This window comes from Alligator sinensis, unplaced genomic scaffold (assembly GCF_000455745.1).
Source record: "Alligator sinensis unplaced genomic scaffold, ASM45574v1 scaffold927_1, whole genome shotgun sequence".
NCBI lineage: Eukaryota > Metazoa > Chordata > Crocodylia > Alligatoridae > Alligator > Alligator sinensis.
The window spans coordinates 1,672,010-1,687,922 of NW_005842155.1; the positions used below are offsets into that span (position 1 = coordinate 1,672,010).

Below are 15,913 nucleotides of genomic sequence, written 5' to 3' on the forward strand. Positions count from 1 at the left end.
GCCTTGCTTATTAACGAACTTTGCTTGATTGGTGTTAATGATCGAGAAGAATGTGTTCATGGTAATATTTTAAAAGCTCTAGTTTAATATTTCTCCATTCTTCAAGAAGAATGATTTACTACAATTAAACTGCATGGTACTGTTTTAAGCATTGCTTCTGCATATTAGATAAAGGCTATCTGAAAAAGCAAAACAAGCTTTGATTCGGCACCATTTTACTCCGACAAGTAGTTCTGCTGGTCTCAGTTGGCTATGTAATGTATGTGAGGAAAGAGTTCAGGTGCAGCAGAATTAAGCCTAATATATTTTTATTAAACTATATTAGCTAAAAAAATAATAATGGAGCTTTATTGAATTTTAGGATCACAGAACAATGATGCCAAAAGACAGTTTCTTCTAGAGCGGTTACTGGATGCAGTTAAGCAGGTAAGAAATGAAAACAACAACGATAAGTCTGCCTGAATTTTGAAAGCTTTTTTTTTTTTCAGTATAAATGCTGAGTTGGCCACTCCTGCAAAATTTATCATTGTCTTTTCCTCTCTGCAACAAATGTAGAGAGAGTCTTGCCTTCTTAAATTAGTTCTCTGCTATGAAAAATAACACGTAGTGTAACATGTTTGAAAGTTTACTGGAGACAAGGCAGGTTATCACAGTGCATGTTGACTGTTTAAGGTGAACCCCCAGACTCCTTCTGAGTGTGTTGGCATGTGTTGCAATTACGCCTTGCATTTTTTACAGTACAATGTTAGTAAATATGTTGAAGGTGTACCTTTTTTCCTAAACCAGAAAGGGTCTTTTGTCCACCCAGAAGGTATACAGCCAAAACTTTTAAAGATTTTTAAGGCCAGAAAATAATGTAAAGTATTTTAGAAGTTTAGAATAAAATCTCTTATTTCTTAGCTACATTAATCCAGAATTTGAGGAAGAAAGCAGAGAAAGTGTGCTGGTTTGTTTTTTGATGATCTCCATACCTCTTAATATTGAAGAGGTGGTAATATTGACAAAGATGGGCTTTTTCCTCCATATCTTGTCATTATTTGGCAGCTTTTGTCTATTTATAATGCACTATAGAAAACAGTGCTTATAAACATTGTTTCTGAAAGTAGGTGTGTGTAAATTCAGGCCATAAGTTCTAACTGAAAATAGATCTGGATAACACTGGCATACTGGTGAAACTAGTTTGAGGAAAATCGACTTCTCAGCCAAGTTCACAAAGAAGTTCTAAAACTATTAAAATTTGTTTTTTCAAAATATTTTATTTTTGAAAAACTTAAATCTGTTTAATTTCTCAATTAATTTCTCAATTAATTAATTTAATTTCTTTTTATTTATGAAGGACAATAATTTTAAAAGACCTGTAAGTGGCAACGTAAGCCGTGAATATATTAGTTACTTACTGAGTGCAAATTTCCACCCGATTAATTTTTGTTGCAAGGACGTGTACATATGGAAAGTCCCAAACCCAGTAATACTTTAGTTGTCTTTTGTCTTTGCTGTTGCCTTACCAAGAGCCCCTTACATAGATTGTTCTGGTCAGCAAGAATCTTTTTGTGCTGTGATGATAGTTTTGTCAGATAGTATAAATATGAAAATAAAATTCAGGTTCCTTTTAATAACAGGCAGCCACCTTAATTTGCACATCTTTCCTGCTTGTCTTAGGTGACTGAATTTTTGTTTTGTTTTAAAATGCTTCAGAATCTTCAGATTCTTAATATTGATGGTATCCTTTTAAACCTGTTTGTTACAGTGTCAAATCCGGTTTGGAGGAAGAAAAGAAATTGCTTCAGATTCTGATAGCAGGTAAAAAAAAATATAATAACAATAATAAAACTAACATCAACAACAGAAAAAACTTTTAGAAGGTTAAACTGCGTGTCCTGCTTACTGGAGTTCACCATAGGAAAATGTTTGGCCCTTTTGCAAAGAAATCCTTGCTTACGTAACTTCAGCCACAAGAAACGGTTGGTTGCATTCTTTCTGCTTGTGCATGCAATGTTCCAGATGAAGGGGCCGCCCATGTGCTTAAGTGTTTGCAGGATCAACGCTGAATTCTGGAGTGTGGGCACAGGGCCCTTAAACTTAGACGATGCCCTATGTCTGTTTGTTTTCTGTTGTGTTTCTTCTTCTTTTAAAAAAACAACTAATTAGAACCAGGTGGATTTTTCACTCCCAGTGTTCTACCTGCAAGTGACTGGTTTCTCTCATCTTATTCTAAAATACCTCTCTTCTAAGTAATACAAATTCAGAGTGGAAATTTTCATTTAGACCCTATTAATTCCAGCTGATCAGCTCAGTTATGGCTTAGGTAACAGGTTTGTGGGCTTTACTTGAATAACTGTTAATGAGAACTGATGGAGACCAATATAGTGTTTTGTTGCTCTTCCTGAGTCCCTTACTTAAGAATTGGGAAAATGAAACTCCAAAGAGAAAAACAATGGCTCTATTTTTCCTGTAGTCTCCAACATGTTCAGTTGCCTTTTCACCTGCAGTTAGTCATCCTTAGACAATGTCTGTGGAAACTGCTATGTTCCTAACTTAGATTTCCACCCACCCACCTCCATGAGAAGCACACTTAATTGACATTTGATTGTTTTTTTTTTGTGTCCCCCACCTTTTCCATGTCCTTTGTAATGTCATGGAGGAAGGCAATGTTTGCTTGTGTATACTGTTAAAATGGACATGGGTTTCTGAAGATGTCAAGCAAAAACTTCTAAAGAAAAGTAAGATTTTCGTGACCAGTCTAAAGCTTGTCTAACTTTATCCCAGTCATGTAACTGGCCCAATAAAAGATATCATCCACAAAAATTCTTGCCTCTCACCAAATTTCTGGATCACTCTGGCTACCACATCACACTAACACTAAAGAAAAACCTTTTGTCATGTTGTTCAGTTACTGAAATGTTTTAGCAATTTGGGTTGTCCCCTTTTAGAATTTGTTTATTGACAAACACAGGCAATTGGCACTGAATATTATATTGAACCAAATATAGTACAGTTTACACACAAATATTCCTTTTAGTCAGGCAGACTAGTCATCTTAGTCAGTAATGTAGTATTTGGCATTTAAGGCTTTAACAAGAAATGGAAATGTCGTGAACAGAGTTTTCCAATGCTTGGTTTTCCAGTAAGAGTTGGAGCTCATGATTTTTGGAGGTGTTAGCAAGTCTTCAACTTCCACAATCTGTTAAGGGCTTTAGTTCACAACTAGATATTTTACTAGATTACTATAGTATAGTATTTTTTGAGCTTTTACTAAAGCTGGGTTGTTTTAATTATTTTCAGTTCTGCAGTGTCTAACACACAAGGGCCTTGTTGTTGCTTTGTCCAAGTTCTTACAACACGCTCATTGCTATGAGCATATCTGTTGCACGCTGTTGAAAACACGTCATTACAGTATTTTCCATTTTAGTGGCTAAGTTATCTTTTGTATAAAGCCACCTTCCCATAGATGACAAGTAGGAATTTGTTTCCATAGCTAATAAAATAATTTCCATTTGCTTTTGGAAGGTTTATTCATTTTAATGCTTTGTACTTAGTGGTTTTGCTTTCATTCTAGTTGTATCTGGGATGTTAATAGCTTGATTGACATCTCTTTATCACAGGAGCTAGATTCTTAATTTTTCTGTTCTTTCTGCCTGCAAGAGTCGCATGGCTCTTTTGGTCAAATTTGTTTGTTGGCATTTCCTCTTGACCGTAGCAGTTGGCTTTAACAAAACATGAAATTGTTCACAGCTATTTTCACAATTCCATTCAGAATGTTTTGAATAATATGATACTTATTTTGAAATTCAGATTTTCTTAAAATAGCTGATGAAAAATACTGTTTGTTTAAAAAAACAAAACAAAACACAACCCAAAAAACAAAACAAAACAAAACAGTCTTCTGTCATAGCTGGCAGCCAGGCTGCATCTATTTCTTCTTTGTGGTCTCCCTGAATTTACAGCTTCAGGTTTTGGAGCATGGGTGTTCTACCATGCTAGGGTGGATTTATGCAGTTCTTCCATTCTTAGGCCAGAGCCTGGGCTATAATATCCCCTATATCAGTGGTTGTCAACCTTTTTAGACACTAGGCACCCCTCATTAGACCTGAGATACCCTCAAAAAATGCCAGCTCTTAATTTTTCACTTATTTTTGACTGTAGAAAAATAATAGAGCTAAGAACTCAGATCACTACAGATCAGAATAGATGTAGTGCTGTGGATTCCTATTTGAAATATCTGAGTTCATCTTTTGAATAAGGTTTGCATACCTAATAATGCTAACTTTGTGCAGCACCCCGCAGCAGTCTTGGAAGGATCTCAATGCCGTTGGACCCTGGTTGCGAATCTCGGCGTGTCACAAGATGTTTACTGTGCAGTTGACTACTTAGCTGTACAGTAAATGTTGTGCATCTACATTTGCATCACCATTAGGCCAGACTAATTTATTCTGCATCAGGGGTGCTTGTATACATGATGGTTACCACAATGCATACATGACAAAAATGTCATTAGTGTGGCTTAATGGTGTCACACATTACACATGCACCAGTTTGGGGGGGTTTAGATGAGTTTGCATCATTGCAAATTAAACTACATCTGGATGTAGTTCAGCTTGCAGTAATGCATTGTTGCTGTCAGCTTGCTCCCTGGACATGGAAGAGGTGGGCAGGCTCTGTTGAAAATGAGGATTGGGCCCCTTGCCTGCTGAAGGCAGAAGCAGTGATGGGCCCAATCCTTTTTTTTTCCCTCCACGGAGCCTGCCTTCCTCTTCAGCAGCCAGGGGGTGAGCTGCTGGTGGGCTGAGTGTCCCTGATCTGCAGCAGGCCCTGGTCCCTCCCTCTGCAGTGGTGGCTTCCCCCAGGGCTGCCTGGGGGGGCTACTAGCAGGCCGGGTGCTGCCCCAGTTTGGAGGCAGCACCTGGCCTGATCCAGCTGTTGCCTGAGCCCCACCACCTGCACTGGGTGCTCCTCCTTGGGTAGGCTCAGTGAACAGTTGGATCAGGCTGGGTGCTGCCCTCGAGCTGGGGGTGCACTGCCATTGTGGAGGGAAGGACCAGGGCCTCCTGCAGCTCAGGGGCTGCTCAGCTCACCAGCAGCTTGCCCCAGCTCAAAAAAAAAAAAAAATTGGGGCGCCTCACTGTAATATGATGGAAAAATTGAAATGATGTGTTTCAATTAAAAACTCACCATTTCAATTTGTGGGTATAGAACAAAACCCTGAGGACTAAATCCCCGTCATGTGTAGAGGCACCTCAGGATAGTACTTGTAAGTACAAGTACTATCCAGCTGTGGAATAACAAACTCTGTAGCAGTGCACATGTAGATGCTGCCCCAGTTGGTAAGTGCTTTAGTGTGGGGGCTGCCTTCCGGTTAGCTCCTCAGTGAAGCTCCCTCATGCTCCAGCCAGCCGCTGTGCAGCACATTGAGCCAGGTTGGAACAGCCCTGGGTTGGCAGGCTGACTCCTGTGCCACTTGTCAGCTGGGGCTATTCTGGCCCAGCTCAGTATGCTGCTCATGAAGAAACTGTGGAGCAATAAGTTCTGGAGTTTCTTCATGCACATTAATTGCATGTGTAGATGCACTTCCTGTTCTGTAGTAACTCTTCTGAATTGGGGCACCAATGGTTTTTTTAGAACTACTAGTGATTTACTAGCCTTCGGAAAGCCAGCTTGTTGTTGTGTAACAACAGAAACAACACCTTAGAGAAAAGAGTTTAAACAGCACTGCCTACTTCATCTTTTTTTTTTTTTTTGGAAGTTTTTGCTTTATATCTAGAGCGAGACTGTGCAGCTAGAAGCCCAGTGCTACATGCAGCCCTCAGAGGGTCAGTATGTGGCCCATGGGTTTCTACCTGGCTGCTACTCCCCATCCCCACCAGTTGCTCTTGTCCCGCGGCCAGAAGGGGGCTCAAGTGCATATGCTGTGCTTGTGGCAAAAAAGGGAACCAGGCTGCCTGCACTGCAGGTGGGTGTGTGGGTGGCCAGGAGAGAGGGGTGTGGGTGCTGCACATTTGCAGGGAGGAACCAGGCTGCCTGTGTTGTGGAGACGAGGGGTGCTGCCTGCGTGGCATGCACAGCTGGGAGAAAGTGCAGGCAGCCTGGCTCCCCTATGTGCATAGGTGCGGAGGCATCAGCAGCCTGCACAGTGGTGGGGAGTCAGGCCTGTGGTTCCCAGGTGTACAGCCATCTTGGTGTGTGGTGCCCACTAGCTTGGAAGTTGGACAGCCCTGATGTAGAGTTGTTTCTAGATGTCCATTTTATAGTGCTCCAATAGACACACCCCTTTTGCAGTGCTTAGCCAATCGCTGTGGCTGTGGGAGGGTTAATGCAAGATTCTGCCCCTTCAGTTTGCTAAGCAGACACAGGTGGCAGCCAGCTTGGGAGCTGCATGGCATGCACAATATCTAGCATTGAAGAAAACAGCTTTCCTCTTTAAAACACACATCCCAATACTGGGGGGCCTGGTTTTGTGGGGAAAATGTGAATGTTGTATTTGAGAAAATACAGAGTGTGTAAATGGAGATTAAATGAATCGGATGAGACTAGCACTCCAATGTAAGAGGATTAGTAGTTTTTTAATTGGCTGTTAATTCTCTCTAACAGTTGTTCTCTCGTTCTAAATCAGTGGTGCTCAACTTCTGGCCTGTGTAGCCATGTCATCTGGCTCATAAAGCTCATCAAGGGTCTGGAAGTCTGGCATCAGGGGAACGCTAGCAGCATTAATTGCTTCCAGAGCTGCAGCAATTAGTGTCACCGCTGTTCTCCTGCTGCCAAATTTCTGGACCCATGGGGTACCCTGTGGTTTGGATGACATGGTCCCATGCGCTGGATGGGGCCTCTGTACTTTGGAATCTGGTGTATGCCGGAAACTTGTGATCTAGTGCGTGGAGTCGCACTGGCGTGCAGGGTCACTGTGACTTAATCTGGTGCCTGGGGTTGTGTTGGTGTGCAGGGTGAGGCATGCGGGTTTTGGCCTGCACAGGGGGTGTGCTACAAACCGACCTCTTGTAGGGGATCCAGCCTGCAAACCAACCCTGCATCACTTCCTCAGTCCGCATGGCCGGATAGGTTGAGCAACATTGCTCTAAGTAGTAACTTTGGCATAGTGGATATGAATTGATTATATAGAGTTTTCAAAACATAAGAGATTAATTAAAGTAAAAGGGTATTTCTTAATATATAATTTAATTGTCCAACTGGCAGTTTTCTCTGTCCATTTTCACTTTATTCTGCATGTCTGAGTCTATAACATTGAAACATAGTACGTGAAAAGAGTAATAAACATGATTAGCTATCCTGAGTAATTTATTCTGTTGCAGAGTGACTTGCCTGTGTGCTCAGTTTGAAGCTGTGTTTCAGCATGGTTTGAAGAGGAGTCGTGGATTAGCGTTAACAGCAGCAGCGATCAAACAGGCAGCAGGCTTCTCCAGTAAAACTGAAACGGGTAATGCGCTGTTCCAACAAGTCTATTGAAAATGTCAAAACATTCCTACTTAGTATGTGTAGGCAGCTGATATAACCTCTAATTTTTGGATTTAAGAAAACAACTCTAACTAAGCTATTTTAGCACATTTAACAACTGAAGCCTCATTATAATATCAAAATGGTCCTTAATTCATTTTTATGTATTATGTTAAGAGTGTTAATGCTGAAGAATGATGATATTAAATATCTGAAAATAGTTTAAAAATCCTAGGTGGTGTTGATAATTGTTTGGTGCTTGCTGGTACTCAGTCTCATGAAAAATGATTATATACCAATATAAAACTGCCTAGAAGTTATCCATTTAAAAAAGCAAAACAAAAAACCTATTTACTTTAATCTCTCAGTTTCTTGGCCCCCAATGTTAATGCTGTCTACAAAAATACACAGTCCATGCAAATATATGATGTAAAATTTTTGAGCACTCTTATTTTGTGATAGTTGATATTGCAAAACACTGTGTAATTGTGCCATTGAATTTATGATGCTTTCATTTAATTCATAATCATATATGAATTTGCTCTTAAGTTAATATTTTTTATGGTATTCAACACATATTTAGGAATCTGCATGAGCTATAAGCCTTGATACATTAAAAAAAAATCTTAAGTGGCTTCAGTTGGGTAGGGGTTTATTTATTTACTTATTTACTACTCTTTAATGATGTGTGTGCAGTGATTATCTTTGGTGGACTCTTCTCATCCTCCTCCCCTCCTTTTCCCTTACTTACACTCAAAAGCGCTCAGATAGTTCAGCTCCATTAAGCTTTCAGAGGTGATGTCTACTTTGCTTAGCCTCAGCTGGTTTGTGAGTCTGTCTTTGTGAAAGTGATATCAAATTTAAGATATTTGTAAGGGGCTTTATCTTTCTGGCCTATTAACAGCACCCAAATATAACAGTACTATACTTTGAAATTTCATTCTTCAATGTGATGGAATTTATTATTCTGTGACCTTCAGTTAGTTTTGTCAATAATTGTGTGGCTTATCTGTGATGTCTTGTAGCTTGATCTAATTTTTTCATTTGTCATTTCAATGCAATTTTTGTTATTGGATATGGAATAGGACATGGTTTTGCTGGATTTTTTTTCTTGATGTTTTCTTCCTAGTCTGTCAACTTGTTGGTACAGATTTTCCTACATTTTGCTCTTTAATAGTTGTATCCAAAAGTCAAAACAGCATGGAAAGTTGGAATATATATACAAACATAATTCATTTGCTAATGCAAAGTTTTTGCACTACAAGATTATTTAAATCTGCTGTTGCCTTCTATTGAGCTGTATGGGCATTCTGCCTCAATTTCCCTCCTTCAGTCTTTCAGCAGGCAGCCATTAAGGGGACAGTTCTTTGTCCTTTGTTCCCCCATCTCCAGTCATCAGTCCCAACTTTTTGTATAGGGGGGACAGGTAAGTAAATGTTGTTTTTTTTAGGAGAGAAGGAAAAGAATCTTTTTGGCTGTTGAGAAGATCACAGTCAGGACTTATGAGTAGTAACGTGCGGTAGCTGAGTTAAAACTGAGAACATGAATATAGCATGGGAGGCAAACAGGCAACATTGAACAGTGATAGACTATGTATATTGTTAATGGAATCATCACTGTTTGTTTGCTGGTAAGCTTATTGTTCTGATGGATTGTGTTTCTCAATCGAGATGCAGATGTAAATTTTTACAGTTACCACTTTCTCAGAAATTATTCAGGTTTGTATTCAAGGTGGTAATAACCTGAAGGAAGAGGTGACACCTGTGATTAACAAAACTGTATGAGACAGTTTTGTTCAAAGATGGCTGTGTAGCATTTTTGACAGTAAAAGAGGTAGACTGTTCAGATGAAGGATTTTAAGGTGAAATTAACTGAAACTTAAGGAAAAAAATGAAATATAGACAGGCTGGAAATCTCTGTTTATTGTGCCAGGAAGGGATCTGTAATATTCTTTTTTTAAATTTTTGTTCACATTAATACAAAATATATGTTTTGAAAAATCTGTTCTTTGAAAAGTGAAGCCTTCTAGAAGATCTCTAAAAATCCCCATGGTATTTAAAATAATTAATTCTTGTATTTATAAAGAAAGTTCTCAACCTCATTTAAATCTTTTGTGAACTAACATCATTCATGGTTACAGCTGTATGTAGTCATGGCAGGTATGCACAGTTGTTACAGGTTGCTTCTTCTTTGGTAATGTTGCCACTTTTCTAGTTTATACCTCCTAGTTTAATTTCTTTATTCTCTTTAGTTAAACAAATAACAAAACAGGACTTCAGCTCTGATGTTCATTCATCAGTGTGCAAGTTTGAATCCAGGCAAGATTTTAGCATCTCCTAGAGTTTTAGGATAAAGTGTTTCCGATGCTTTGCAGGATTTGTTTGAAAGCTTGTTAAAACTGTATTATGAAACGAGTCTAAATACCTATGGAAAATTCCTCTCATCTGACCCCTTTTCCCCCTTCCCCCCTGCCCCTGCTGTCATGCTGCTATTAATACAATAGTTTTAATAGACGCAGAGGTCTGTTGCTCTCTTCCGCTTGGTGAAACACTTCTGTTGTTGCTTGTTGCTAGTGGAACGTTTGTGCCCACGTTACTGTGCTGGGCCAGCATATATTACCTTTCCCGCCTCTTCTTCCACTATGTAGGTCTTGTGCAATACTGTATATTGGTATATATTCTCCTATAATCTCAGATGCTTCAGAACAATACCTGGTAAGAATAATTCATGATTCATCAATCCATTCTTGGATGTTATGTAATTTACTTTAAACATAGGTGAACCATGGCAGAGAAGTCAAGTGATTTCCTTAAGATCATGCAGAGAGTATAGAAGTTGATAGCTTTATTTTTTGGCTTATTGCAACATACCATCTTAATCTATTATAGAAAGTGATTAACTTGCAGGGTCCTGTTACATTTAATGTAAAAAACCCCCTTTTATTTAGCTATATTTCAGTAGCTATTCTTAGAAGAGGGGAAATCAAAATACTTATATTTTATTCAAAATGTCTGTTAAAAGCAAAGCAAAACTTTCTTCTGCTTTGTGAATAGCGAAAAGGCCACTATAGCTATTAATGCCAAAATATTCTTCAGCAATACTATAGTGTCAAAATAGTGGAAAGAGTCTCAAAACTTTTTTCAGTTTGATTATAAGCGAAACATTTAAAACACAGGATAGCCACAGTGCATCAATATGTGTTAGGTTCTTTTGCATTTTTCCCTGTCCGAAAGATCTAGAGTTCTGCTTTCTGATGCCAAACTTCAAAATATGTCTGTCTACCCCAAAAATCACTCCAGAATGACTTACTTGCATCACAATGCCACAGCTGCTTAAGATTGCATAATATGTATCAGCTTATTTATTGGATCTAAAAAAGGACAAAATGGCATTTTAAAATGATATAAATGATATTTATGTGAAGTAGTTTATTATTTGGTTGAACATGCATAACTTCAGTGTTTTTCCTTTTTACATATTATATTTACTGAAAATAAAATAGGTTTTCTTTCTGATTTGTTTCTTCTTATACATATGTAGTCATGGACTCTGGAAAATGATCAACTTTAGGATTGGGATTTTGGCCTGGCTGCTCCCTCTTATGTTAATGATCAATTGCTTTTGGAAATCTCATTTTATTTCATTATGTTCTTATATAATATGTGTTGTTGAGGTACTGTAGTATGTAATGCCAGTATTTAATTGCCAATGCATAGACTTCAGACAGATTCCATAGATTTTGTATTAGCTGTTGATATCTCCAAATCCATTCTTTTTATTAAAAACCATCAATATGTATAAATAAAAAGAGTGCCAGGAGACACAAGATGATGTTCACATTGAACATAAGAGGAAATATGGTTGTTTTTCTATTCCTGTAACAATTTCACTTCCTTTTTCAAATTTTCTGTCTTCTTGAAACTCAACTGCATTTTGTCAGTCACGAAAGGCTATTCTTTAAAGAAGCAAACCCTTAGTGTTGCTATTCATGTGACATTTAAAATAATCATTTTCTTACATACACAGGTTAAAATTTGGAACAGATCCAAGTAAGTGCACAAGAAATAGATGGATAGAACTACAGATATCCTTAGTCATATAACTTTCTAAATTATAAAAGTTTTTCCATAATATCCTGTGGGAGTTGCACACGATGGTTATATGGTTTTACTTTTTTGTTAATGCCTTTAGGTTTCTAAAGCAGTATAACAGTCTAAATTTTTACATGCCTTTTAATGAAGATTAACAGAGAAACTAAAGAAAAGAACCAGCTTCTACCAGCAGAACTTGCTACTTGCATGTTGACTACAGCTCTGCACATCTCACTCCAAAGCTGAAGTGTCTGTAGGCTTTTCATTTTTATCAGAAACAGAGAGAGAATTCCTGGATGACCTTTCCTATAACATTCATTACTTAAAATTTCAGACCTGTACGATTTGGAAAAGAGATAAGAAAGGAAGGGCAAGATTGAGGTAGCTAATCTCTTCCCACAATTTTTTTTCTTTTTTTTATGATTTTTAGTGCCAAGTGAGCTTTTTCCATTTGTACCAAGTCCTTGACTGGACTATTAGAACTAAATGCAGTGATCAAGGGGAAGATGTGCTGTGTACTTATAAAATAGAAGTACCATTTTTTCTCTAGTTCGCTCTTAATATGAATCTAAATTGTTTAGTGTGTTTTTTCTGCCAGACACCTTTTTAATTGAGCTGTTAAGGAAGTTGCCCGTGTTTCTTTGAGGTGCTTGATGGGTTCTAAATTAACTGCAGAGTGTAGGAGTAGTTTAAATTGTTCTCTCTCCATTTTTTTTCCACTGCTCTTGCTTGTTCTCAATTTCACCTGTTACCATGTTGTCAATTGCCAGTGTTAGTTAAATCCTTTAGGAGTAGTCTCTAGTAGTGACACATTTAAACTCTTCAGCATCCTCAACAAAGCTTTATTGACACTATTGTCATTCAGTTGTTTTTTTAAGAAATATATATTTCATGCTATATTAATAGCTTATAGTGATACACAAATTGTGTGTAGAAGTGATAGAAAGTTTTATGGCAATGAATATAATATTGGCTGCTGGAGTTACGTGACTTGTCATTAAATGTATATATGCTTTGAAGCAACAGGCATCAATATGCATTCCCAAATGAAACTTGGAATGCACAATGTAAATTAAGGGATGCATCATCTCTGAACCAGGAGTTCTAGAGTTTTGCATTCCTCAGTGTAAATTAAATGCGACTTAGACGACCTTTTAAATTATAGCAGTGAAGATGGAATCCTGTGGGGATGATTCCTATTACAAATGTCTTATGTGAATAGCTTTTGTGAAATTCAATAGAAATAAGCAATCTACTAAATTGAAAAGTTAGAGTAAACTGGGAAATGAATCTCCAGAGTTCAAGGTAATCAACAGCTAATTTTATTTTTCTGTAAAATAGCATGGTAAGTTTTATAAGACAGCAGCAATTGGAAATAGTTTATTAGGTTTACATAAGCAGGAAATAGATGTTTCTTAAAGACCAGCTGAATAGCAATAATATCAGTAAGGTTTGGTTGGGGAGTTTACATGCATCACTGTTAAAGGGTTTGGAATAACTGATAAAACTGTCACTAGAAATTAGACAAGTGGTATAGGGGGTGGCATTTTCTTTAATGATTGGTAGGCAGAGAGTAAAACAAAGAGAGTTAAATGTATTTTTGTGTCTTTATTTATTTTTCAGAGCCAGTGTTTTGGTACTACGTGAAAGAAGTTTTGAATAAACATGAACTACAGCGTTTTTACTCTTTAAAAACAATTACTACAGATATTGGCAGAGGCCGTGCCTGGTTGCGCTGTGCATTAAATGAGCATTCTCTGGAAAGATACGTTCATATGCTGCTTGCAGATAAAAATCGACTTAGGTAACTATTTAGTGCTTTTATATTGGAGGAAATTTGCATTCATTAGCAGACTAAGCACTGGCATTTAAAAATGTTTGAAGCTGTAGTAATAGACTAAGTATTTCATCTCCTTTTAGTTAAATGTAAGATAACGATATTAGCTTTTAAGCAATGAATTAACTCCGTAGATCTTGCCTAGTGTTGTTTGCTTGTATCCATCTTTCCTAATTTGCTGCAAAATTGTTTGGTAATTGTGTTGGTATTTAGTTATTTGAGAACTCACACATGGATAAGCAGTGGTAAGTGATATGGCAGTATTAGTTAATATAGCTATTTATCGAGAAATAAGCGCAAGTATTTGCTATATCCTTTCCAATGGGATTCTTGATCTTGAGTGGCTTATACTTTTTTAGAAAAGAAAGAGAAAACAAAGCATTAAGACTGAAGAGTTCTTCAGTCAGTTCCCAGTACCCTCTTGCCTAGTCATACCCCCCCCCACGTTTGAACAGGCTCCACTATTTTTAGTTTTAATATAGGCTAAAACTTCCCTTACTATTACCATGTTCTATGCATGTCAGGAGATTTAAAGGGCCACTTCAGAATGTATTTGGATCAGCTGACTTATCACGATATCTATGTTGTTTATATATACATTTTAGTCTTATATATTCTTAATAAAATGTATATGTTAAAAAGAAAAAAGGATAGGAAATGATATAGCTTTATGTTCACCTTCTAATATGTAGCGTCTTCTATGAAGATTGGTCTTTTATGATGGACGAAGAGCGTTCTAGTATGATCCCAACCATGGCAGCTGGTAGGTTGTGACTTGGCAAAACAAATGCCAAATAATACTATTTTGAAGATGTACTCATTTCTTTTAAAAGTGCCTTTAAAAATAATGAATTGCTTGCTGGTAATGCTGTGAATGGAAGCTGTTATGGCAGCCATGATAACATATTCCATAGTGAAACATAATTGGATCGTAGGAAAGTAGGGCTGGAAGGAACCTTATGAGGTCATTGACTACAGCAGATGACCTCTAGTCCATGAAGTCATCTAGTCAAGGCAGAGGAAAGTCCATCTCCATCCTCTTTATAATCACCCTTCAGGATACTGGTACATGTACATTATAAGTAGCAATATTGGGAGGTTGCAAAATTTTGTTTGTGGGAGATGTAACTTTTCCATACAAATATTCATCTTTATAGACTATAGTTTTTGCTCTAGTAACGTATGATCAAAAGTAAACCATGGAGTTGTAGATCTTAAATAGAAAAGAACAAAGACAGTTTTGATAGCAAGATTTAACTTAGAAATTAAAATGCATTCTTGTGCTAGGAGTACTAGAGGGGAGTAGATTTTTCTTTTGTTTTACTGCATATGTGATGTGACATTCTTACTTGATTGCATAGTTTCTGTATAATATTGTACACTTTTTTTCTGCCAATGAGGCTGAAAATTCACCTATTGCTCAATGTAAACTAGTAAATATGATTGGAAAGTATACTTTTTCTATGACAATAAAACGTAATTTAACATCAAATTATATTAAGTATGCAGCAAGAAATATGGGCTAGTGTATATAGGCCGGCAATGCTATCATCTCAGATCATTTAATAATTAATTGCTTCAATAGCATGTAGCAAAGTTAGATGGTACATATATGGTGGGAAAATTGTACCTTTAAGTGTAGAGATCACTATAAATAGATCACTTCTGTGGCCTGAAGTATGTTGAAAAAATGTATGAGAGACTCGTATAAGTAATTTAGCTCTGGAATCTTTTTGGGTTTTTTTAAATATCTTAGTGCTTTATCATGTGACTCTAAAGTTCTAGCTATGTAGTTTTAGAATGGAATATCTTTGTTTCTGTACCTGAAGTTGTGCTGCTGTATGGTTTTTCTTTTTTGAAAGGTCTAAACTCCATTCTTTTTGCAATCAACATTGACAACAAAGATTTAAATGGGCAGAGCAAATGCACTCCTACAGTTTCTGACCTTTTAAAGGAATCCACACAAAATGTAACCTCACTGCTGAAAGAATCCACCCAAGGTGTTAGCAGCCTTCTGAGAGAGATAACTGCATCTTCTGCTGTTTCCATTCTCATCAGATCTGATCAGGACACTGACCCACTTCCAGTCCTATCAAAGACTGCCAATGCTGGTAAATATTTCAGGGCTGTTTAATGTATTACAAGTGTATAAAATGCTCAGTATATATATATATTTAATAATGGAACTTAATAATATCAAGAATAATTTGTCTTTAAAGCAATACAATTATGCTGCACTATATATTATAAATAACTTAAAATTTAAAATCATATCTCACTAGTTCCCTTTTTAAGAAGTGCTTCAGAAATACTGGTATGAAGGAAAAGAAATTTTCTTATGATGAATGTGTAATATGCGGTCTGTATCTCTGGAAGTAGAAGATTAAATTTTCTCTGCATGACAGTTGGGGTTTTCACTTGCAGTTTGACAGATTTTTAAATTATGACATTATACCAAGGAGATGTTGGTTATTCCTTTTAATTACATGTTTTTACCTTTATCACATATTTTTACTCATTACTGATAACTACAGTGGAAGAT

The 15,913-nt window shown here is 37.1% G+C and overlaps 1 protein-coding gene across 1 annotated transcript in view; it reads left to right on the top strand.

Annotated features, from left to right (window-relative positions):
- Positions 1-357: 357 nt before the first annotated feature.
- The window catches only part of SNX29 (sorting nexin 29), a gene marked incomplete at its 5' end in the record, with an annotated part of 446,683 nt that continues 431,127 nt past the window's right edge, over positions 358-15,913 (top strand). The window contains 6 exons of the mRNA XM_025206427.1: positions 358-426; positions 1,748-1,800; positions 7,302-7,426; positions 13,158-13,338; positions 14,064-14,134; positions 15,234-15,482. Coding sequence (XP_025062212.1) covers positions 358-426; positions 1,748-1,800; positions 7,302-7,426; positions 13,158-13,338; positions 14,064-14,134; positions 15,234-15,482 — 748 coding nt within the window. The remainder of the gene's footprint in view (positions 427-1,747; positions 1,801-7,301; positions 7,427-13,157; positions 13,339-14,063; positions 14,135-15,233; positions 15,483-15,913) is intronic.